The sequence below is a fragment of the Cupressus sempervirens genome, chromosome 10, assembly GCF_028749045.1.
Source record: "Cupressus sempervirens isolate cs-2001-9-10 chromosome 10, ASM2874904v1, whole genome shotgun sequence".
NCBI lineage: Eukaryota > Viridiplantae > Streptophyta > Pinopsida > Cupressales > Cupressaceae > Cupressus > Cupressus sempervirens.
Window position 1 is genome coordinate 288,427,228 of NC_143127.1, and position 26,320 is coordinate 288,453,547.

Genomic DNA, 26,320 nt, shown 5'->3' on the forward strand with positions numbered 1-26,320 from the left:
CATGAATGGAAAGGCCAAGTTGCTAGATGGAAAAGGAAATCTAGTTGGGTCAAGTAAACAAACCAAAGGTAATCTATTCTACCTAGACCTCAGTGAGAGTTCATGTTTCATTGCTTGACTAGAAGAAAGCCAATTATGGCATAAAAGGTTATGCCATGTGAACTTTGATAATCTGATAAAGATAAGAAAAAAAACAAGGTGAGAGGTATTTCTATCTTGAGGAAACCTGATATGGGCCTATGCAAAAACTATCAAATTAGTAAGATGGATAAGAAAAGTTTCAAAAGAAGGAAATATCATTCTAAAGAAGTCTTGAAGTTGGTTCATATAGACTTATGTGGACCTATTAGAATAGAAATCTACAGTGGAGATCTAAGTATTTTTTTCTTTTTGTTGATGATTATTGTAGAATGATGTCTGTAATGTATTTGAAAGAGAAATTAGAAGCTTTTCAAAAGTTTGAGTGGTATCTAGCAAGGGTAGAGAAATAAATATGAAATAAGCTGAAGTGTTTGAGATCAAACAGAGGTGGTGAATTCATCTTTAATGAGTTTAATGAATTTTGCATTGAAAGAAGAGTTAGAAGACAAGTATTAGCCCTTGGTACACCTCAGCAGAATGATATAGCTAAAAGAACCTAAACAGATCCATCTTGGATTATGCAAGAACCTTACTAATAGAAAATATTATTGCAATCAAATATTGGAAGGAAGCAATCAGTATTGCAGTACACACCTTGAATAAAGTACAAATGAAGAAAGACTCAAATCAAACTCATTATGAACTATGGTATGGCTACAAATCTAATGTACCTTACTTGAAAGTATTTGGTAGCAAATATTATATTCTAAAAGAGACTAGGAAAGGTAAATTTGATATCAAAGGTGATGAAAGTAAATTCCTAAGATAATCATTCACAAGTAAAGCATATAAATGTTTAAGTTTATCCACTAATAAGATCATAGAAAGTGCACATGTGAGAATTGATGAGTTTGCAAAAAAGAGTGAAGAAAAGAGCAGCAAAGAACCTAAGGATTAGAAATGGTTCATTTACTATGAACCTAGTAAATTTCCAAATCTAATTGGAAGACAAGAGGCCTCACCTCCCAATTCCCCAAAATCTCAAAAAACACCCAAGTTGCAACCAGTGCAACTCAAGTCATAGTTTAAAGAACCTGAGTCTCAATCAGAGGCTATGGAGTTGCACCTAGAGAAAACTAAGTCTGAAGAACCTGATTCATAGATACTGGTACCCAAGCTTGATATAGAAGATCATGGAGAGGCTAGTGGAACAAGTTCTAAATCCAAAGTACCCATTTTATCAAGATATGTTAGAAGGCATCATGCACCTAATTAGATCATTGGAGTAAGTCAGATGGTACAATGACAAGAAAAAAATTGAAAGGTACAAGTTTGCTTGTTGAATTTGAACCTAGATCAATGAAAGTTGGATTGAAGCTATAAATGAAGAGATATAACAAACATAGGGGTAAAAGTACAAACCTATGTCACCTTTTAGGATGATGTATTAGAATGACTGAATTTGAGTATTTCTATCCAAAAATCAAATTTTCTCAAACATATGATCTAGATATATTCATTCTAGCTAAGTTATATATGGTCTCACACTTTTCCAATTGGAAATGTCAATTAAATGCACGCCTCATACTAGTTTTTATCCAATTATTAAAGAAACACCTTTTTTTTAGAAAATTGATGTTTCAATAACTATTACTACTTTTATGATTTTTTTTGGTAACATATAAACACTATTTTATAGAGCTCAAAGTCAAGAATATTCACATATAGAAATTATAGTGTTTTAATTAGATATAGTATGTTATAATTAAAAAATTCTACAAGTACGTATTTTAAATTTCAAAAATATGTTGATTTTGAGAAAGAAAGAAATATTAAATCTTATAAAAGAAATTTAAAAATTATATGACATTCTAGAGGACATAGTCCTCTTTGAGAATGTATAAATTTTATATTAGTTAGAACATATTTGTTTTGAAAAATGTAGTGGGAGGTGAAAACTATCCATTTCATGTGAGTTGAAAGTTGAATCATTATAAAAGAGAAAAATATAGGTCTAAAGTCAATTTTTATTTTTGATTGTTCTAGATATATATGTTATCTATAACATAGTCTGAGTTGAAATGGAAATAAGTTTATTTCCATATAGTTTTGTGATGAGAACTAAACTAGTAATTTTTAACATTTTTCAGTAACTAAAAAATTATATATAAAAATTAGGAAAATATATCAATTTTTATTCTAAATAATTATTAAAAATTATAATCCTAAACTTCATCCATTTCTACACATTTTCTTAGCTTACTTCATTTTCAAATTTTAAATAATAATACCAGTTTTATGTCATTGAAGGTGAACAATTATACTTTTATTAGCCTTTTCCTTTACTTTTGTTATATTTTTGTGCCTTTTCCTTTATAAGACCCAAACTCTTGTCCCTATACCCAAGGATAAAAATGTAATTAGCACAAATTGGGTTTACAAAAATAAGTTGAATGAAGATGGAGAAGCTTCCAAAAATAAAGCAAGGTTAGTATGCAAAGGTTATTTTCAAGAAGGTGGTATTGATTATGGTGAAACTTTTTATCTTGTTGCAAGATTAGAAGGTGTTAGAACTTTATTTGTTTAGGCTTCACATAGAGGATTTAATGTTTATCAAATGGATGTGAAGTCTACATTCTTGAATGGAATTCTTGAAGAGGAAGTCTACATAGAACAACTTGAAGGTTTTGTGGATCTTAGCAAAAAAGATATGGTTTTTAAATTGCACAAAGCATTGTATGTTCTCAAGAAAGTTATTAGAGCTTGGTATGAAAGATTTGATAACTACTTGATAAAGATTGGTTTCCAAAAAACAAATGATAACAACAGCCTGTATATCAAAGAAGGACTAGACAAGAAGATAGTATTGGCTGAAAACTTTGTGGATGACACATTATTTATTGGAAATGATGATTTATGCAAAGCTTTTTCAAAACAGATGAGTAAATAATATGAGATATCCATGTTTGGAGAGATAAAATTCTTTGTTGGATTATAGATTCAATTGAAGAAAGGTGGTATCTACATTACTAAATCCAAATATATCAAGGAGATACTAAAGAAATTTGGAATAGAGGATTCAAGACTAGTTGGAACACTTATGTCTAATGGACATAATATTTTCAAAAATGATGATTCTAAGGAGGTAGCTTAGACCATATATAGATCAATGACTGCAAAATTGCAATATGTAGTGCATACAAGGCCTGATATTGCATTAACAATTGGTATGGTGGTATGATTTTCAGAAAATCCTAAAGAAAATCATATGATGGTAATCAAGAGAATCACGAGGTATCTGAAGGGTACTGAAGACTATGGATTATGGTATAAAAAAGGATGCAACTTGGATTTGAAAGAATTCATAGATGCTAATTGAGCAAAAAGTGTTGATGACAGGAAGAGCACTAGTGGTGAAGCATTCTTTCTTGGTAAAAGATTAGTGTCTTGGACAAGTAAGAAACAAAACTATATTTCTTAGTCTACAACATAGGAAAAATATGTGGTAGCAATAGTTAATTGCCCCAATGTTGTTTGGTTCAAACAACTGTTTGTAGGTATGAAGGTAGAGATCAAGGATATGGAGTAGTTATCTTAGATGTGATAACAACAATAAAATTAATATATCAAAGAATCTCATGATGCATACCAAGACCAAGTACGTTTCTATAAAATATCACTTTCTAAGAGAATTGGTAAGATTGGAATATGTAAATAGTAAAGAACAAATTGCAAACATATTCACTAATTCATTACCTAAGGATGCAATTTTTGTATCTACAAGGTAAGTTAGGGGTTTCCCCTATATGAAGCTCACTAAATGAAGTTTAGTGATGCATCAACTAGAGAATGTTGAAGATCAGCCAGTTAATGTAATATTGAAAAGGGAAAAATGCATATGAATTAGTACATAAGGTACATTGATATTCAATAAATATTGTCTTTGGCATAAGATGTCAACGAGGGAGAAGTTTGTGTATGTCCTATCAAATAAATTTTTCTTGAAGATGTCGAGAGAGAGAGAGAGAGAGAGAGAGAGAGAGAGAGAGAGAGAGAGAGAGAGAGGAATAACTTGGTCTGATATCAAAAACAAAGAATCTTCTATCAGAAAAGCATGTTGAAAATAGAGTTTGCTGATAAAGGGAGAAATTGAAGGCAGAAGGAGTTCACACTGATAGAGGGAGTTCTCAAGGTTGAGAATTGGAATGAAAGTAAAAATATTTTCCCTAATTTATTTTTCTCTAAAAAAATCATTTTATTATGACATGTTGTGTTTCCATTAATGCCAAAGAAGGAGATTGTTGAATATAATTGGTTAATTGTGTATTGTCTTTGATGTTACAAAAAATGTCATATCTTTACTAAATAGTGTATGCCAAGCTCACTCAGGCATTGAAGATAGTTTCTTGTGTTAGCCAAGAATTCTAGAGTTTTCCAAGTTTATAAGTTAGTGACTACTGAGTGCACTTGGGCATCAAAGGGAAGTTCGAAAATGATGAGTGTTAACTGAACTCGATCAATCAATTAAGGAAAAGTTGGATGGAACCAATGTTAACCAAGCTCACTCAGTTACCAAAGAAATCTTTTGAAGATGCAATGTTAATCGAGTTCACTAGGTTAACATAGGAAAATTATTTTTGAGTTAGTGTCTACTGAGCAGGGTCAGCTAATGAAAGATTTTCTTGTTTTGGCATATTGAGTTCAATAGATTTATTTGTTAGTTCTAGCTAACTAAGGAAATGAATATTAATTATTCTTATATGTATTCAAGCTAGCTTGATAATGCATAAGGTATAAGTATAAGGTCAAGCTGAGGATTGACTATGTGGAAGTGTATGGAAGAATAGAAGATGCTTAGAGGAAGAAAATTAGAAGGATAAGTAGAATATCCTTGTGGAGCTGAAAGATACATTCAATAAAAAAGGATCAAGTATCCAAGCCAAAATTGAAATATGTAATCAACAATTTATTTTCATCAAAAATTAGGTCATCTCATTTTTACTCTCTAACCATTGTAGCAGTGATCTAAATCTCTTAATAGAGTCAGCTTAACAACTATTTGTAAATCTTGTAACAAAGTGGCATTTATATTGAAGTTTCTAAAGACCTCTAAAAAGACCACTCCTAATAGGGTAATTAAATCCTCTAATAGGGTCACACCTAACAATGTATTTTCTAACCTTCAACAAGGTTGGCTCCTAACAGGGCTCACTTTAGAAGAATGAAAATTAGTAACTAGTTGCAATTGGTGGTTTTTCCCAAATTGGGTTTCCACATTAAATCTTTGTGTCACTTATGTTCAATTTATTTCTTTTATGTGTATGAAACTAATTTGAATAAGGTTAATCATAGATAATATCTTAAGATTTTCATGTTAAGTATTTTCCAAGTTACAAAAGATTTTCAGTATTAACTCAGTGCTTGTGTATGTACCAAGCATCATTATTTTCAATGAAGTTTATGTTTTACTAACATCTAAGGGATTTTGGATTTATTTTAGTGGTAACTAACTTAGAGGAAGAAAATTAGAAGGATAAGTAGAATATCCTTGTGGAGCTGAAAGATACATTCGATCAAAAAGGATCAAGTATCCAAGCCAAAATTGAGATATGTAATCAACAATTTATTTGCATAAAAAATTAGGTCATCTCATTTTTACTCTCTAACCATTGTAGCAGTGATCTAAATCTCTTAATAGAGTCAGCTTAACAACTATTTGTAAATCTTGTAACAAAGTGGCATTTCTATTGAAGTTTCTAAAGACCTCTAAAAAGACCACTCCTAATAGGGTAATTAAATCCTCTAATAGGGTCACACCTAACAATGTATTTTCTAACCTTTAACAAGGTTGGCTCCTAACAGGGCTCACTTTAGAAGAATGAAAATTAGTAACTAGTTGCAATTGGTGGTTTTTTCCAAATTGGGTTTCCACATTAAATCTTTGTGTCACTTATGTTCAATTTATTTCTTTTATGTGTATGAAACTAAGTTGAATAAGGTTAATCATAGATAATATCTTAAGATTTTCATGTTAAGTATTTGCCAAGTTACAAAAGATTTTCAGTATTAACTCAGTGCTTGTGTATGTACCAAGCATCATTATTTTCAATGAAGTTTATGTTTTACTAACATCTAAGAGATTTTGGATTTATTTTAGTGGTAACTAATTCACCCCTCCCCTCTCATTCTACTCTTATATTTCCAATACTTTATGTTTAGAAGTAGTGATGTGGAAAAACATTGAATTTTTATCTCCCAATTTTATCTAAAGAGCCCTAGATCTATGCCTCTAGAAATGTTCTTCTTTTGTTATGATATCATGGTATTTAGTTAAGGTAATATTTTTATTGTTGCTAACTCCAAGGAGATCCCCTAAATGTTGGATTGTTTTTGGATCACATATATCTTAGATTTGATATCATTTTTTTGTTTGAAAATATCCCCAAAGACCTCTTTATTCCAAACTTTCACCTTTCCTTTAATAAAACTTCTCCATCAAGTCAACATAGAAAATGCTTAAATCATGATGTTATGCCAAAATCCTAAATATAACCATTGAGATCTAGATGTTCTAACAATAGTTTTCCAAACCTAAAAGGAGAATTTCTTTTAATGGTAGAGAGTTTAGCAACTAGAGAGATCAGAAAGTGGTTAGAGCCAACTTTAGGAAGGGGAACCAAAGAGAAAAAAAAAAATTTAATCCAATCAACCAAAATCATAGCCTTGTCAATTTTAAATTGAAACAAATTAATCCCATATCTATGATTGGACCAAGTAAAGATCAAGCCTTTCAGATCCACATCCATGAAGGCCTCAAAGTTAATGAATCCCATCAAATCCACCTTTCCATCTACATAACTTTGGGAAGAAATACCACAAATCCTTTTAGAATCATGTATAGAAGTATTGAAATCACCCATGATAAGTGATGTTTCTTGAATGTAAGAGGTTATGAGAGAATTTAGTATGTCCTAGGACACCAACCTTCCCACATTGGAGTTTGAGGTAAAATCATTAGTTAAAAACAAAGAAAATTTATTTCTAAAATGGAAAAAGAGAATACACAAAAGGTTATTTTGAGAAAAGATAAACTCAAGTTGAACTATGGTCTCATTCCAAAATACAACCACTCCTCCAAATACTCCTTGAGAACTACATCCCAACACTTTTCCATTTTTAAACAATGAAATCATTTGAACTTTATCTCTAGTCATTTTTATTTCTTGGACTAGAAGAATATTTGGTTTATGGTCTCAAGAAAATATTTTAAGAATGTCTTGCTTATGAGGAGTGTTTAGTCCCCTAATATTCCATGATATGATCTTCATCAGGAAAGTTTTGAGAAACTCTCCTGGATGGTCAGTTGTTTTCCATCCACAATATCTACTTTAGTTGTTATCTCTCTTGAATCCTTATTATTCTTCCTGCCCTAGCTAGGTTTCTTACAATCCACATCTAGCATTGGTTTAGACTTTGAGACCATACTAGGAATTAGTTCAAAATTAGGAGTTTCTTCTTCCTCCTATTTACCTCAACCCATTGACTTTGTGTTCCATCACCGAACTCCCTTTTTTCAAAACCTAATGAAAATTTGGTTTTCAAGATTAAAAAAAGAAGAGGCTCCAAGACCACCTCTGTTCCCTTTGAAAAGTACCTAACAGCTAGACCCATCAATATTTCCTACCCTAGGTCTTCCAGACCAAGAAGAACCACTTGTAAAGAATGTTGGTCAACCTCAAACCCTAATTTTCTTACCTCTCCATCTTCTAGATCTTCTAAAAATAATTCCTCTCCTCTAAAATCTTTATCTACCCCTTCCACTTAGGTTTTAACCCCACTAACAGAGCTACCAAAATAGAACAAACCACCCTCAAGACATTTTTCCCCTCTTCCAAGCTTAGTCTTGGAGATACCATAATGACTTGCCAGAAAGGAGCCTCATTTTCAACCTTCTTTTGGGCATCTTCCAAAGCCTGAATATCAATGTTTTGGTCAAACAATAGTTTCTCTGTCCAAAATAATTTAGAGAGAGGGATAAAAGAATGAAGAGATGAGGAAGAAAGGGCTCCCTAACAAGACACTTTCTTCTTCTTATTTAGGCATGTTTTCCTAGTGGACTAATCTATTACAGAAAAATAAGAGAAAGGGAGAGATTCAAACTCCACTTCCTTCTTCAAAATACCTTATTTTAAGTTAATTACTATCAATGAGGGTAGATTCTCTAGTTTCCTTATGTTTATGTAAACCCTAGTAAAGAGGAGTCTTGATTTTTTTGAGGTGCATGGGTCAATAGAAAGGAGTTCCCCAAAGCAGCTCACTAACTCATTTAGAACTTCTTAGTTACAAAGTTCTAGGGGAAGGACTAGAAACCTAACCAAGATAGGCACAACCAAAAAAATGATTTCATCATAGTTCCATTTTGGTTATCACTTTTGGAAGGATAAGAAAATCTTACCAAACATCTAGGGTCCTCCATAGAGGACATAGTCACAGTTAGGCTTGATAGAAAATTCAAAAGATAGATAACCCCTAGGAAGGGCTACAATATCTACATGACCTTTTAGATGTCAGTTTCTCATTGTGAAGTTTCATATAGCTTAAATATTTTGTCAGGGAAGATGGTCCCTCTCTTGGATCCACTAGTTTATCTAAACAAGCACCTTCTTCTAGAAAACCTATAGAAAAACTAGCTAGAAATTGTTGATCTCCATTCTCACCCACCTTCGTAGTTTAAAATTGAAAACAATTCCCCCCCACAAAGCATTCCATTTGACAATATACCTGAAATAGTAGTTTCTTTGGCTTGATCTTCAATTTTTATCAAGAGATTATTTCTATTATTTTTTTATGTATAAGGTTCCTCTATCCATTGCATAAAAGTTCTTTCCCTTAGAGATTGGGTTTTGTATGTTGGTAAATTTTTTGCTAAAAAATGTGACTCGACATGTTTGAAACCTACATTGAGGGATGGGCCTAGGTTTATGAACCCTATTTGATTTTCCTTTTTGAACTAGTTGTCATTCCACATCTTTTAGGGTGGTCTACAAGTTTCTCCATGGAGCTTATTTATATTTTCGATGTGATTTGTTACTATTTCAAAAAAGGTTGTGTAAAAAAAGTTAGACTCTCCTTATATTTCCCTTATCCCCAAGACTAGAGATCCTAGTTCTATGGATGACTTTCAGCCTTCTAGAATTTCTAATACTTCATAAAAAATAATATTTAAGATGATTATTAATAGATTGAAAGGTGTTTTGGATAAATAAATCTCTAAAAATAAAAAATAAAAAAATTGGATGAAGAAATATATTGAATTCTTTCATCTCTACTCATGACTTTTTTCACTCTATGAGTTCTAACAATTAGGTTGGGAGGATTCTCAACATGGAAATATCTTAATCTTATGATAGAGTGAACCAGATTTTTTTAGAAGTTTATTTCATGAAATATGGGTTTAAGAGAAAAATATTGAACCTATTTCTTAGCTCCATTACTATGAAATCCTACATGCTCTATTTTTTTGATTGATTCCCCCTTGATGCTCTTCTCCTTGGGTAAAGGCCTTCACCAAGGAGATCCTTTATCCCCTTGCCTTTTTATCTTGATGGTGGAAGTGCTTAGTAGAAATATCCAAAATCTCAATGAGGATCTTTCTTCAAAGGGGATCAAGGCTACCTCCATGATGCCTCCCTACACCCATTAGTAGCTCAAAGATGACATTTCCTTATTTGAGGTTTTTTTTTGTGTTGGAAGAAAAGTATTGGAAAATTTTCCTAATCAAATATGCTACCATCTCTAGTCAACATATTAACTATGAAAAAAGTAAAATCTAATTTTTAGTTTAGATCCTATTCAAATTAGAATCTCCAAAATTTGAGGATGCAACATTGTCTCCCTCTTGGACACTTATTTAGGTCTAACTCTTTTAGGAAAATTTCCTCCATTTACTTATTAGAATAAGATGATTAAAATATTTCAAAAAAAAAAATGGTGGAGTGGAAGAGGAACCTTCTTAATTTGGGTGGAAAATTTTAATTCTAAAATCTTGACTCTAGAGAATATTAGTTTATTTCCTTCCCCTCTTCCTAATCCTTGTTTCCATCATAATTTCTATTGATAAAAATACAAAGATTGTTCCTACCATTTGGAACAAAAGAAAAAAATAAAATAGTTCTTGTCAGCTAGGATAAAGTGTGTACCCCTAAGAAACATGGGGAATTGGGAATTAGAAGTATAAGGAAGACAACTAAGGCTCTTATTGCTAAAGGTAGGTGGTTGCTAATGGGAAATAAGAAAGATAGGACAATTTTTTTAAGACAAAACTATTTGAATAATGGAAGTGTTAATTTCTTTCTCTTTTGTTTGGATATGGTTGATTGCTCTCCTTTGTGGAACACTACTCAAAAGTTCAAAATTTTACTTTGGAAAGCATATAGGAAAATCATAGGGAATGCAATATACACTCTCTTTTGGATTTATCCATCGCTAGAACACTTTCTTGTCCAAGATCTTCCTCCCTCTTCTCATGTCAAAAAATGGCTAACCTTGGTACTAAGCAACACTGTGAGTAGCTAAATTGATTGATTTTCTCATGCTTTGGAGAGAAATGATGTGATTAAGAGGTTAGGGAATTTAAGAAGAGAGGATAAATTATAATTCTTATTAACATGCTTCCCTCTTTCTACCTATTTAAGAAAAATAACCATGAAAAAATAGTCTAGAGACTACCTCAAGAAAGTTTTTTGTTGTAGAACTTAGCTATAATTCTACTTATTAGTAAATAGATTTTTCCTATTGAAAATACCTTCACAGATAACCCTTAAATAACCAAAATGAGAAGAAAAATAAAACTATCAATTGGATGAGTTATCATTGATTGATAACTATCATATGAATTGAGAGGTAAAACTCCCAACAAGAAAAACTTTCAATAATTCAATAATTGGTTACGTCTTTGACTAAAAGACACAAAGGATTACTAAAGTATAAGATTTTTCACTTTGTGGATAGGAAGTTGTAGGTCAATTTTTGGAGATTTAGATCAATTTATATTTAAATATAATGCCTTAATAATGTATCAATGGATTAAGCTAGCTATCAAAAATTTACAACCATAAAACGTCCACTTGTCAAAATGCATAAAAGTAAAATGTACACCAAAGGAAAATTCATTAAACCATAATTTGATCTCAATAAAACCTTGGCCAAGGAAAAATCTTGGTGGGATTGAATGCACAATGATGCACTAATCTAAAAATATCTCACTTGGGATATTTGATCCTTATAGGAGTCATTTCATAGTATTTAGTAGATTGGTTCCTATTAAAGGACAAGTCCATTTGAAATAATTTTAGGAATTAAGAAAAAAGAAAGGGCACACTTTCTTGAGAGTAAAGGTTAAATCGACCTTATTATCTCATTGTCAAAAAATAAAGAAATAATTACAATAATTTTTAGTTGTACATGAATGATAGTGTTTGATTAGTCCCAATGTATCTTGTATGTTCTCTAATTTTTGTTCAAATCTCATACATAGAAACATATGCCACATACTTCACATATCCTATGCTCACAAACCAAATAACTCTTTTTTTATACCCTTGAGAATAATTAGCTTTTTATCTTATGTAATATTGCACTAAACTTGTCCACTCAAGTATCAATATACAAATTTGGACCATGAAATTCAAGTGTGAAGTCCTTAGATATTATCTCTTCAATTGTTAAGAAATTGAATTCTCAAAATAATTCAATTAGCTAAGCCAAATTCTTCGATCACACAAACTATCTTATAACTCTACTATACTAGGAAAGTTTTACTTCACATCACCAAAATACATGATTTTCATAATATCAATAACAAAAATCATACGAGAAGCTCATATACAATGTGCATACCATATCCCCAACGTTATAACAATGTCAGATAATCTTATTATCATCACCAACTATATCTTGCACTCTTCCTTTAGACCTAACCATTTTTATATACAAATTTGAGTGTTAATTTATGAGACCATGCAATCTAGATATGTTTCCTTTAATGAAACCATCTAGAGATCCACTCAATTCTTACTTACAATAAGAATACCTTCTTTTATGCTAATTTCATTAAAAAAACCAAGAACGAATGTCTTAGTAAGGCTAGAAATACTTTAAAATTCAAAAAGTAAACTTGTGATCGAAGGCATAATGCTTGAGTAAGGGATGACCTTGGCCTCTTCCCTAAGGAATTTCATCCTTAGGATGCACACAAGATTTCAAGGATAGAAAGGTATCAAGATTTCCTTAGGATGTAGATGAGATTTCCAATCATTATGCTATCTCCCAGATATTTGAGTAATTTTAGTGCTAGATTATAGAATTTATCTTATTTATTTACTCTTTCATGTTAGTTTAGATCATATAGTTCAGTATAGGTTAATTGTAATCAATTATCTTTTCTATTTTAGTCTGTCATCTTAGCATAAAACTCTACATACATGCATTCATCAGGTGTTTCATAGTTTTATATTTCTATTACAATATCTCTCTTGAAACTTCCATTCTACAATGCAACTTGAAATAGTCTCATTGCTTAAATTTGAGAAAAATTAATAGCGTAGGCTTTTGTATTTTGTGGATAGGAATTTGTAGGTTAATTTTTGGAGATTTAGATCAATTGATCTTTGAATATAATATCTTACTAAAGTATTAATGGCTTAGTCTATCTGCCACAAATTTACAACCATAAATATCCATAACCACAATGCATAAAAGTAAAACATACACTAAAAGAGAATTCATTAAACCATAATTTGTGTTGGATACATTTGTGTAATTGTGTGTTATCTTTGATGTTATAAAAATTTCATATCAGTTTTCAATCAGTGCTTACCAAGCTCACTTGGTTAGCAAGTCAGTTTTTCTTGTCTACCAAGTGTTCCTAAACATTACTCTAAGAAGACACTGTCTACCAAGCTAACTCAGGCATCAAAAGGAATTTGGGTAGGAAGTAGTGTTGATCGAGTTCACTTGGTTAACAAAAGGAAAGTTGGATAGAGTCAGTGTTCATTGAGTTCACTTGGTTACCAAAGGATTTTTACAAGTTCATAGTGTTAACCAAGCTTCTATTGGTTAAAACAAGAAATCATCTTTGAACCAGTTTTTACCGAGCAGGGTCAGCAAATGAAGGATTTTGTTGTTTTGGAATAAGAAGCTTAATTATTTTAAGTATTGTTTCTAGTTGACTATGGTGATGATTATTGGTTATTATAATTTGAATTTGAGCCGACTTGACAATATGGATGGTATAAATGAAAGGTCAAGTTGAGATTTTTAGTGTGTGTGCAAATGTATTGATTGAAATAAGAAGGAAAGAGTGAGAGAAAACTTGAAGGATAAATAGGTATCCTTGTGGAGCAGAAAGGTATTATTCGATTAGGAAGGATCAAGTATGAAGTAGAATAGACATCTATAATTAGCAATTTAGTTGCATCACAATCATGTCATTTCATTCTTACTCTTTAATCATTGTAGCAGTGATCTAAAATCTCTTAACAAAGTTAGTTTAATAGCCAGTTGTAAATCCTCTAACAAGGTGACAGTTCCATTGATTTTTTTTAAGATCTCTTGCAAGGGCACTCCTAATAGGGTGATTAAATCCTCTAACAAGGTCACACCTAATAGTGTGTTTTGTAACCTTTAACTGGGTTGGCTCCTAATAGGGCTCACTTTATAAGAGTGAAAAATAGTAACTAGTTACATTGGTAGTTTTTCCCATATTGGGTTTCCATGTTAAATATTGGTGTATCATGTGTTCATGTTATTTCTCTTGTGCTGTAAAATTTACTACTATTAATATTTGATGATCAGTCAAAAGTAATTCACTCTCTGCATTTACCAAGTTACAACATTTTCAGTGTCTTTACCGAGTAACAACAACATTCAATTTTTTTAGTCTAAATTTTATTGTTGACATCTAAGGGATCTTGGATTTATTTTAGTGGTAACTAATTCAACCCTCCTTAGTTACTCCTATATTTCCAACAATTAGTATCAGAGCTTTTGGTGCTTGCAGCAAAAGTTTGAAGGACCTAAGCTAAAGATCAGGATGTCTTACAAGACAGAGATTCCAAAGCTAAATAGAGAAAACTTTTCAACATGGAAAGGACTCATGAGACTTCATTTGGGCACCATTAGTGATTCAAGCTTGAAGTACCATGATGAAGAATACACAAACCTACTCGTATATTATCTATTGGAGATATTGCTATGAAAAAGAACCATAACATCATGATGATTGATATTGCATCTTCTCTTAGCTATTATGAATTTGATGAGATCAAAGACTGCAAAACCACTTTTGATACGTGGAACAAGCTAAACGATATCTATGGAGGTGATGAAAATGTGAGGAGAGCCAAAGCAGAAAGCCTTAGAGGATAGTTTGATCAGATGAGAATGAGAGAAGATGAAAATGTTGCCAAATATGTGAAAAGAATCAAAGCTAGTGTCAGTTTAATCAAAGATTTTGGAGGAGAAATAAAAAATGAAACTATTGTAAGTAAAGTTCTTAGAACATTGCTTCCCATCTATGTAATCAAAGTATCTACTATTCAAGAAAAGAGGTTTGAGCCAAATCAAAAGATAAGTTTGGATACCTTAGTAGGAAGATTGATAGCTTTTGAACTAAACAACTATGACAATTATATTCCAGCTTCCAAAAATATTGAATTTTCATTTGAGGCCAAACTTTAAGAGAAAGGCAAGAAATTAAAGGACATTCAGTCAACAAGTGAAGAAGAATTAGAGGAAAGTTCTAATTACGATCTTGAAGTTGTTGAAGCTTTACTTGCAAAGAAATATTCTAGAAGTAGAGTAAAATACAAAAGTAAAGTTCCCCTAATCTATTTTTCATGTGAAGAAATTGGTCATATTGCTGCCAAGTGCCCAAACAAAGAAAGCAAGGATGAGAAGAAGAATCACAAATCATACAAGGAAAAAGGTAAGAAGACTTGTTTTATGGATAAATATTATGATAGTAGTGAAGATGAAATAGTATACATTGTTGTAAAAGATGTATTTGATGAAGAATAAGATAAGATGGCAGTTATCTCTCATGTCAGTAAAAATGACACATGGATCATAGATAGTGGATTTTCATATTATATGATTGGAGACAATAAAATTTGAAAACTTTGAACATTATGATGGAGGTAGTGTAAAGTTTGGAAACAATGAACCTTGTTGCATAAAAGGAAAAGGTTGAATCTCATTAGCCAAAGAACTTGTATGTGACAATGTCTATTTGGTTGAAGGACTAAAACACAATCTTCTAACTATGGCACAATTAATGAACATTAGATTCAAGGTAGAATTCATGCATGGCAAGGAAAGACTACTAGATGATAAAGGGAATCTGATTGGATCAGGCAAACAAACAAGAGGTAAACTATTTTATCTTGATCTTGGTGATTGTTCATGTTTTATTGCTCAAATGGAAGAAAGTTGGTTATGACACAAAATATTATGTCATATAAACTTTGATAGTATGGTTAAGATAAGAAAATTCATAAAATTAAGAGGTATTCCTAGTTTGAAGAAACTAGATGTTGGTTTATGCAAAAATTGTCAAATTGACAAAATGGGAAAGACTAGTTTTAAGAGCAAAAGCTATCAGTCTGAAGATGTCTTGGAAATTGTGCATACTTATCTATGTGGACCCATTGGAATAGAAATCTATAGTGGAGAAAAAATCTTTATTCTTTTTGTTGATGAATATTCTAGAATGATTACTATTATGTATCTTAGAGAAAAGTAGGAAGCATTTGAAAAATTCAAATGGTATTTAGCAAGAATAGAGAAGGAAACATGGAAAAGATTGAAATGCTTAAGATCAAATAGAGGTGGTGAATTCATCTCCAATGAATTGAATAAATTTTGCATTGAAAGAGGAATTGAAAGACATGTATCAGCCCCTGGTACTCCTAAGCAGAATGGAATAGCTAAAAGAAGAAATAGATCCATCATGGATTGTGCAAGGACTCTAATGATTGAAAAGAATGTTGCTATCAAATACTGAAACTAAGCCATCAACACTATAGTTCATACTTTGAACCAAGTACAATTGAATAAGGACTCATATAAAACTCCCTATGAATTATGGTATGGCTACAAACCTAATGTAAGCTACTTGAAAGTATTTGGAATTAAATGTTATAACTTGAAGGAGTCTAGAAAAGGCAAGTTTGATGTGAAAGGTGATAAAGGTATATTCTTAGGATATTCTTGCAAAAGTAAGTCTTATAGATGTTTGAATTTTTCTACTCATGAAATCATTGAAAGTGTACATGTGAGAATTGATGAGTTTGCAAAAAAGACTAAAGAAGAAAGCAAAAGGGAACTAGAAGACTACAAAAGATTTGTTTACTTTGAACCTGATACATTGCTAGACATATCTATCAATAAGGAGACTTCACCTCTCAATTCTTCCTTAGTTATTGAGTTGCAATAATTTCAAACCGAGTCACAAGGGTCGGAGTCACATTCTGAAGCTACCGAACCAATGTCTACGAAGTTTGAGCAAGCCAAGCCAAAAGTTGAAAATCAAAATAAAGACAGTGCAATTCATTCAAAAGGAAAAGAACTTGTATTGGCCAAGTATGTCAGAAGGTGTCATGCACCTAATTAGATTATTGGAGATAAATCAAAAGGTACTATGATGAAAAGTAAGCTAAAAGGTATATGTTTACTTGCTAATTTTGAACCTAGAAGTGTTAAAGATGCATTGGAAAATGAAAGTTGGATTGAGGCTATGAATGAAGAAATAGAAAAAATAGAGAAAAATAAAACTTGGACCCTTGTTCCTTGGCCTAAAGATAAAACTATGATTGGAACAAAATGGATATTTAGAAATAAGCTGAATGAAGATGGACAAGTATCAAGAAACAAAGCAAGACTAGTATGTAAAGGCTACTCTCAAGAAGAAGGAATTGATTATGGTGAGACTTTTTCTCCTGTTGCAAGATTAGAAGGTGTTAGGACTCTACTTGCATATGCTACTCATAGAAGATTCAAATTATATTAGATGGATGTTAAATCTACATTTATCAATGGTATACTTGACAAAGAAGTCTACATTGAACAACTAGAATGTTTTGTTGATCTAGACAAAATGGACATGGTCTGCAAATTACACAAAGCATTGTATGGTCTAAAACAAGCTCCTAGAGCAAGGTATGAAAGGTTGCACAACTATCTTATATAGACTGGTTTTCAAAGAATTAATGATAATAGTAGTTTGTATATCAAGGAACAGATAACAAGATTGTATTGGCATAGATAGTTGTGGATGTGTCCACTCTATTTACAAGGAATGATGACCCATGCAAAGAATTTTTAGAACAAATGAACAAAGAGTTTGAAATGTCCATGTTTGGTGAGATAAAATTCTTTGTTGGATTACAGATACATTAAAGCAAGAATGGTATAGATACATTACTCAATCTAAGTATATCAAAGAGGTACTCAAAAAATTTGGAATGGAAGATTCTAAATCAGTTGGAACCCCCATGTGTATTGGACTAAAGGTTACTAAAGATGATGATTCAAAAGAGGTAGATTAGATCTTATACAGATCAATGATTGGAAGATTATAGTATGTAGTTCATACAAGGCTTGATATTTCTTTAGCAATTAGGATAGTGGCAAGATTCTCAGCTAAACTCAGAAAATCATATGATGGGAATTAAAAGAATTTTGAGATATCTAAAATGTACTAAAGACTATGGTTTATGGTACAAACTTGGAGAAAACTTAGACCTAAAGGTATTCATTGATGCTGATTGGGTAGGAAATATTGATGATAGAAAAAGCACAAGTGGTGGAGCATTCTTTCTTGGTAAAAAGTTGGTATCTTGGACAAGTAAGAAGCAAAACTACACATCCCAGTCTATATTAGAAGCAAAATATGTTGTAGCAATAGTAAATTGTTCTAATATTGTTTGGTTTAAATATTTGTTAGAAGGCATGAAGATTGAAATCAAAGAGCTAGTTGTCATGTACTGTGATAACAATAACACAATTAACATATCAAAAAATCTAGTGATGCATACCAAAACTAAGCAAATTGCTATAAAATATCATTTTGTTAGAGAATTGGTGTAGGACAAAGAAATTAGATTGGAATATGTTCACACAAATGAAAGGTCAAGTTGAGATTTTTAGTGCGTGCACAAATGTATTGATTGAATTAAGAAGGAAAGAGTCAGAGTGAACTTGAAGGATAAGAAGGTATCCTTGTGGAGCAAGAAAGTGTTATTCGATCAGGAAGGATCAAGTATGAAGCAAAATAGAGATCTGTAATCAGCAATTCAATTGCATCACAATTAGGTCATTTCATTGTTACTCTTTAATCATTATACTAGTGATCTAAAATCTCTTAACAGAGTTGGTTTAACAACTAGTTGTAAATCCTCTAACAAGGTGATAATTCCATTGAATTATTTTAAGACCTCTTGCAAGGCCACTCCTAATAGGGTGATTAAATCCTCTAACAAGATCACACCTAACAGTGTGTTTTATAACCTTTAATCGGGTTGATTCCTAACATAGCTCGCTTTAGAAGAGTGAAAAATAGTAACTTATTAAATTGGTGGTTTTTCCCATATTGGGTTTCCACATTAAATCCTGGTGTCTCATGTGTTCATGTTATTTCTCTTGTGCTTGTAAATTAATTACTATTAATATTTTAAGATCAGTAAAAAGTAATTCACACTCTGCATTTACCAAGTTACAACATTTTCAGTGTGTTTACTGAGTAACAATAGCAATCAGTTTTCTCAGCCTAAATTTTATTGTTGACATCTAAGGGATCTGGAATTTATTTTAGTTGTAATTGATTCACCCCTCCTCTCTGTTACTCCTATATTTCCAACAAATTTGATCTCAAGAATACCTTGGCCAAGGAAAATCCTCAGTGGGATTGAACCCACAATGATGCACTAATCTAAAAATATGTAGTCTAGGAGATATGATCCTATTAGGATTCATTTCATAGTATTTAGTACAATAGTCCCTATTAAAGGACAAGTTCTTGTTAGAGGTTTGAAACCCCTTTAGGAATTAAGAAAAAAAAAGAGCACACTTTCTCAAGTGTGAAGGTTAAATCCACCTTCTTAACTCATTGTCTAGATACAATGAAAAAATTACAATAATCATGAGTTGTACATGACATGAAAGTATTTTATTAGTCCTAATGTATCTTGTATCTTCTTTTATTTTCCATAAAAGATCATACATAGCATCATATACAACATAGTTCACATATCATATGCTGACAAATTGAATAACTCTTTTTTATACCCTTAAGAATAACTAATTATGTCATCTTACATAAAATTTTACTAAATATGTCCACTCAAGTACCATTATACCAAATTTAACCATGGTTTCCAAGAGTTAAGTCCTTAGATGTCATCTCTTCAATTTCTTAGTAATTGAATTCTCAAAATAATTCAATTAGCTAGGCAAAATTGCTCAATTACACAAACTATCTTGTAACTCTAGTATACTAGGCAAGTTCTACTTCACATCACCAAAACATGTGTTTTTCACCTTATCAATACTAGAAATCATACCAAAAGCTCATATACACTATGCATACCATTTCCCCAAAGTTATAACCACGTCTGATAATCCTATTATTGTTGTTGGCCAAAACTTTCCGACTATATCTTGTTCTCTTCATCTAGACTTAATCATTTTTCATATACAAACCTTAAGAAATTTGATTGTTAATTTATTAGACCATGAAAATCAGATATGTTTCCTTTAATGACAACATTAGGAAATTCACTCAATGCTCACTTTCCAATAAGAAGGCCTTCTTTTATACTAATTTCAGAACAAAAACCAAGAAGGGCTGACTTAGAAAGGCAGGAAATACTTCAAAATCCAAAAAGTAAAGTAAGGGATGACCTTGGCCCTTGCTCCAAGGAATTTCATCCTCACGATGCTCATGAGATCTTGGGGAAAGAAAGGTAACAACCAGAAATAGGAAAAAATCTCAAGAACTACAATCAGACCATAAGTGCAATCATGGAGCTAGAGTTCACAAAAAGGACGGCTAAAAGGTTTTGCAATGAAAGTGCTTTTATTTTTAAAATAGTACAAACATATATGATGAACACGTATGATATATTATATAATCATAAAGTATGTCCAAAATAAAACTAAATGTAGATAATGAATCAAGTCATCTTTTACACAAAATTACACTACTTATCAACATTTAATTATTGTTCAACATTCTCTCAAAATGAAAAAATTCCACGACACCACTACTACATGCATAGTTCTTATTGTTAAATAATCCCACGCCTCACATATTGAACTAATTAAAAAAATTTAAAAACTGAAATGAAAACTGTGCTAGTTTCGAGATGTTTTCTTACAATCCAAACACCAAATAGAACAAGAGTGTATGATTCAAGCTGCATCATTATATAGAAAGTCCCCGATCATACAAGATTTATAACAGAATAACTGTTATATGCAACAAGTTTTATCCATCTATATAAATTATACTGTAGAGAGTTTGTTGTATCCTTCTCCACGCCTCTTCAATTCAACCCACAAAAAAGGTTCTGAAGCTCAAAATGGGGTTTGGAAAAGTATCTACTCTTAACTAATAATTAGAGATGCGTCTCAACTTGTAATCCATCTTGGCTGAATTTCCATACCAACCGACGGGACAGCTGGCTATTGGCACTTTCGCATTAGGCTTTTCTTTTCATAATCTTTCTTTTATCATTTTCATCTAGTCTAATTATGTGAAAAAGAAGAGAAAGGGGAAAGAGTTTTCATCTAATTCTGCTGGGTTATGGCTGCCTCCAATCTTCTCCATTGCATTCTATTTATCCTGCTCTCATTTGCACCTTCAATAGTTCACGCCAACTTTAATAATGAGATAGATATTGCATGGGGCGCTAAGCATGTTAAGATTTTGAACAATGGCGACGAGCTCCAGCTTTCTCTCACTAAGGAGGGTGGCATGGTTATTTTAATCCTTAACAATAATTTCTTTGCAGCTATAGTCTTATGTTTTCTACAATGTGTTTGGATTATCTGCCCATGAATCTTGATATTAAACGCATTATAAGGACGATGATTCTTTTATTGATAATATTGTTCATTATTAATATTAAATTTGATTGTGTTAGAAGAGTTTTATAAATATTTTGAATCATAGTTAAGATCTATTAACAGAATTATGTAGATCTATAAGAAGGGAATTTCTTTCTATATAGTTCTTCTTCTCTTCCATTCTCCGCTATTCTGTTATCTTGATGTGGATATTGCAATAGAATCGAATCTCAAAATAGTAATGAACATGATGAGCATAGAATATGTAGAATGATAGAAACGTTCTTGTCAACAGATCTTAAAGTTATTGAGTGTCTTTGTGGTTACAGTAATTAAATTAAAAGAGGGGTAAAATTATTATTGAATATCAAAGAGAGTAGAACAACACAAGAAACAAAGGGAACTACAAAGCTTTATCCTATTCCACAAGTTGAACCAGCATCTGAGATAAATTAAGGGGAAGCATCCTATGATCAATAATATTCTAAGCTGGCCCTTGGTCAGAGACAATAAGCCACACTATTCCACTCCCAAGAAATATGCATAAAAGACAGAATCCAAAGAATTGCATAACTGAATGATCTGCTGAATAACCAAAGCCAAATGCCAATCCACATGCACAAGGTTCCTTTTATTTAATAAATTCATAACCACTTGCAAGTTAGACTCACAAATGACTCTTTTCTAGTCATGTTGACAACACTGTTCCACCACAACCAAGATAGCCAAGGCTTCCATGAGGTTATTAGTATGGTAACCCTTGTATATAGAAAATAGAAACTAAATATTACCAGAACTATCATGCCCAACTCCCCCAATACCAGCCGAACTAGAACCATTAGTGTTGATTTTAAGAATGCCCACCTCAAGAGGAGACCAATGTCCCTCACGATTAACACGCTTAGAGTGTTGCTTAGCTCTATTCCCAAAGCGAGTGTGGGGGACCAAGGGGAGTGTAGCTCTAAAGAGGAAAGGAGAGGCAAGAGTAAATACCAGCATCTCTAGGATCCAAACCCCCACCAATGTCACATTTAGTTAGGAGTGTTTCCGAGGAGAATTAATAATTTTCCCCCATAGGTGCCTGATCTTAAACTACAAATCATGAAAGATCCTCCTATTCCTCTCAAACCAAACATGCCATAAAATAAGGGAAGAGCTGATAGTCCGAGCAACCTGAAGAAAAGAAGTCTTGGAATGGGAATGGCCCAAACAGTCCCAAAATTCAGACAAAGAGGAAACATGCCAACACGTGTATCCCCACACACTCCACTAGAAGTGCCAAATCTGTTTGGTAAAGGTGCACTAATGTGAGATACAGTAATAATGTTCACTATTGTTTTTAGATTAATTGTGGTGGAATTTTGGCATCAAGGTTTGAGAGCTTGCCTCATGATTTATAAGATAGTTATCAATTTCTCATCATCTATACCACTCATTATTGCATTTAAATTTGATTGTGTTAGAATTTTTAGATAAAATTTTTATTAATAAAATTCCAAAATGTATTATAAATTTAGAATACAAATTAAAAATAATATAAATCATTAAGTATGATAATAAACATCTGAATTAAGTAAACCAATAAAAAATGAATATAAATATGATAATAAACATCTGAATCAAGTAAAATGATGTGAAACTTTCTACCTAACTGATTTCCCATAAAATTGGAATGTGATATACTGCAAACAAAATACCCTCGGATATTGAACTCCTATTTATATTTTTGGTTCTTTTTTCCTGTTTCAGGATCATTAATCCGAACAAAGCAATCTTTCCTGTACGGGAGCTTCACTATGTTTATGAAGCTTGTTCAAGGTTATTCTGTAGGCACAATCACCTCATTCTATGTGAGTAGCAGGTGATTTGTTTCATTACATGTTCATGAGTAAATTTGATTATAGCAATGCATAAATTTCACTGTGTAAGGATGCAGCTTCACTCTCTAGATGAGAATCATGATGAGATTGATATGGAATTCATTGGAAAAAGCTCGGAGAACCCATACATTTTGCACACCAACATCTTCATTAAAGGTCTGGGAAATAGGGAGCAGCAATTTTCATTATGGTTCGACCCCACTGCTGACTTTCACAACTACACCATCCTTTGGAACCGCTGGCAAATCCTGTACTCATCTCTAAACATTTTCCTCTCTTTATATTAGATCAATTGTCTAAAAGATTAGGTTCATTGCTTCTTTAAATTCAATTATAGTTCAAGAGCATACTTTTAATTCTAGGGTAGTTCATTTAAAATTACATTATTGCTTTCTCTAAAGTCTATTTTTAAGTATAAGTACAGATGAACCATTTAAACAAATTAATATTTAAAGTGTATTGTTATATAGAATCTATAAGGTACTTGAACCACTTAAACAAAGTAAAACTCAAAATACATTATTTCAATCATAACAGCTAAAAGGTATTGCTAATGTACAATTAGTATTATGGTATCAGGTTTATGGTAGATGGAAGGGCTGTGAGAGTGTATGGGAACCATGAAGGAGAGGGGGTGCCATATGCAAAGAAGGCCATGAAAGCGTTGTCGAGCTTGTGGAATGGAGAAACATGGGCAACAAAAGGAGGGCTTGAGAAGATTGACTGGTCACATGCACCATTTGTGGTCTTCTTATCAAATTTGAAGGCAGCAGCCTGCACAAACAGCACTGGTGAAGCAGCTAATATTGAGTGTTCTTCAACAACTAATCCTGACTACTGGTGGAATGGAGAATCTTTTCATGGCTTGAGTGCCCAACAAAAACAAGAGTTGAAGTCGGTTCGTGATAAGCATCTCATATACGATTATTGCAAAGATAAGAAATTCTTATTAGAAAGTGGTCAATCCTTTCCTGAATGTGCCTTCCAAATCTCATGAATACCCCAACTCATCCATTCCATTCGAAATAAGTGTTTCAATTGTGTTTTCGATGTTTACTTATGTCAGTCTGTATGTAATATTTACGAGCGAATCCAAAAGGAAATATATAGTCAATTAGAATTTGAACAACATTATGAAGGATGTCCATAGGCTTTATAAGAAGCCTTATCGGTTAATGCTACTTCTATCTGTAAGATATCAACAGCTTTGTCATCTGGAATTTTGTTCCATCTTCAATTCTTTGTGGAGGGATATTTCAGTGTAGCTTCAATAATTCTGTTGTCATTTTGGAGTCATTTGTTAAGTATTTAAACAATTCTAATTTGATGCATCGATTTCTGAGAGTCTTAATTTTTGATTCGGATATGGATTTTGGTTAAAATTTTATAGGCAGTTGCGTAAGGAGTTATTTGGATTACTGATCAAGCTCAGCTCAATAGATGCCGTTGACCTCTGAAATTGAGTTTTTGTGTTTTTTTCCAATTTTTTCAGAAAGTTATTTTTGTAATAAATCTAAAATCATATTCTTGATTTCTGACAATTCATCTTGTGGCAGTTAAGGGCTTTATTTTATTTTTTTGGGAGAAATTAAGATTCATAGTATGAGTTTTGAAAATTACCTAAAATGAAAAATTCTATTTTTTCTAAAAATTTGTGTTGCATTAATATTTTTTGAATAAAAAGGTTTCAGCTACATCACAATAGTATGTGTCCACAATAATATAATGCCTGAATTTTGATATCCATTTCCAATTTTTATTTACATTATATCCCATTTTTGTCCAATGTCATCGTAACAAAACAAAGATTATATCCTATTTGAATGCAATGTCATCATAATAAAACAAAATTTATAGAAAAATTGATCAACAATTTATAAAACAATTAATTACATATTTCTCCTCCATAACTAATTGGTCTAATATGTTAAATACAAAAGTCCCCAATCTACAACATTCCAACCTTATGTTTGTTTAGATGCCATTTGTGCCAAACAAGTCACTACCTTATTCCACTCCTTATTAATATGAGAAAAGGTCATAAATTCTAAAGACTAAACTCAAATATTGAATCTATTGAATAACAATGGCCAAATATCAATTAGCATCATCAACCACCATTGGTCAATCTTGTTCTTTTTTATAAATTAGTGAAAATTGACTTAGTACTTATTTATCTGAGTATTCATTATGTCTTAGTATTTAAAAATAAGTATTTTTGTATTTAAATAAATAAAAAACTTTTGGATATCTAAATCTCAAAGCATTACAAGAACAATTCATTTTGGAAGATTAAAAAGATATATAATCTACATTATTTTGCATCTAGATCACTTGCATGTTAGTTTTATGCCTACCAACATTTTTCTAATATTGCAAATTCTTTGTCTTATTAAAGTACTAAAGTTAACAAATAAATGGTCCTCATAATTTAGCAAATTTTGAAAAATATATATTTTATATTGATACTCCTTATACATTATTATATGCCAAATATTGGTCAAATGGTGTGTTGTACACCTTGCATAATTATGTTTATAATTCTAAAATTTTATTTTATTATGTAAATGTTTGACCTAAGAGCATGTAGATCATGGATGTACAACATGTAGAGATTCTCATAAAATATTCTTTGGACCAGTTGATGGATCATATTAAAATATTGTAATATTATTTTATGCAATCATTGAGTATTAGAAAAATTATAAAAATTATTAAATAAAGTACCTAATATTGAATGTGGGTTAAAGGGGATTTGGTAGCTCATGGCTCTAGTACATGGTTTATGTAATTCACTTGGTGGTTCTGTGAGAGCTTATTCTCGTGAAAGAAACCACAAGAGTAATTATTAAGATTAGTTAGGATGGGGACTTTGGAGGTTGGAAGCATGACATGACATGTGTGGATTCATATTTATTCACATGGGATTTTTATTTTAGATAGGGATTTAAATTTTTTTGAGGTGTAATGTAATAGGATGTGTTATTGATAATATACGGATGATGTATGCTTTTGAATTCTTAGTTTTATTCATTGTGAGGATTTTCCTAAGGTATATTGGGTGTTATATTTTTGTGGGCATGTTATTGATTCTCTAGCATTTAGATTCTAAGTGTTTATTTTCTTAAGATCTATAATGGCTTATATGGAAATTGTCATAAAGTTGGCTACATTTGTTCTTTTAAGTAGTATCTAATTCATGATACTAGTTGATATAACCCTAGGTGTGAATC

General features: G+C 31.7%; 1 protein-coding gene across 1 annotated transcript; it reads left to right on the top strand.

Annotated features, from left to right (window-relative positions):
• The first annotated feature begins 20,944 nt into the window (after positions 1-20,944).
• LOC149533786 (xyloglucan endotransglucosylase protein 7-like) lies at positions 20,945-24,084 on the top strand. The gene is made up of 4 exons (XM_089805910.1): positions 20,945-21,110; positions 22,957-23,057; positions 23,144-23,337; positions 23,667-24,084. The coding sequence occupies exons 1-4, from the start codon at positions 20,945-20,947 to the stop codon at positions 24,082-24,084; spliced, it is 879 nt and encodes a 292-aa protein (XP_089662036.1).
• The last annotated feature ends 2,236 nt before the right edge of the window (positions 24,085-26,320 follow it).

Bases quoted from the DNA above. Each gene is read 5' to 3' on its own strand.
- LOC149533786 (XM_089805910.1), top strand. From the start codon at position 20,945: ATGGCTGCCTCCAATCTTCTCCATTGCATTCTATTTATCCTGCTCTCA. The intron at 21,111-22,956 runs GTGGCATGGTTA...TTCCTGTTTCAG, and splicing joins GCTTTCTCTCACTAAGGAGG to GATCATTAATCCGAACAAAG. The intron at 23,058-23,143 runs GTGAGTAGCAGG...GTAAGGATGCAG, and splicing joins GCACAATCACCTCATTCTAT to CTTCACTCTCTAGATGAGAA.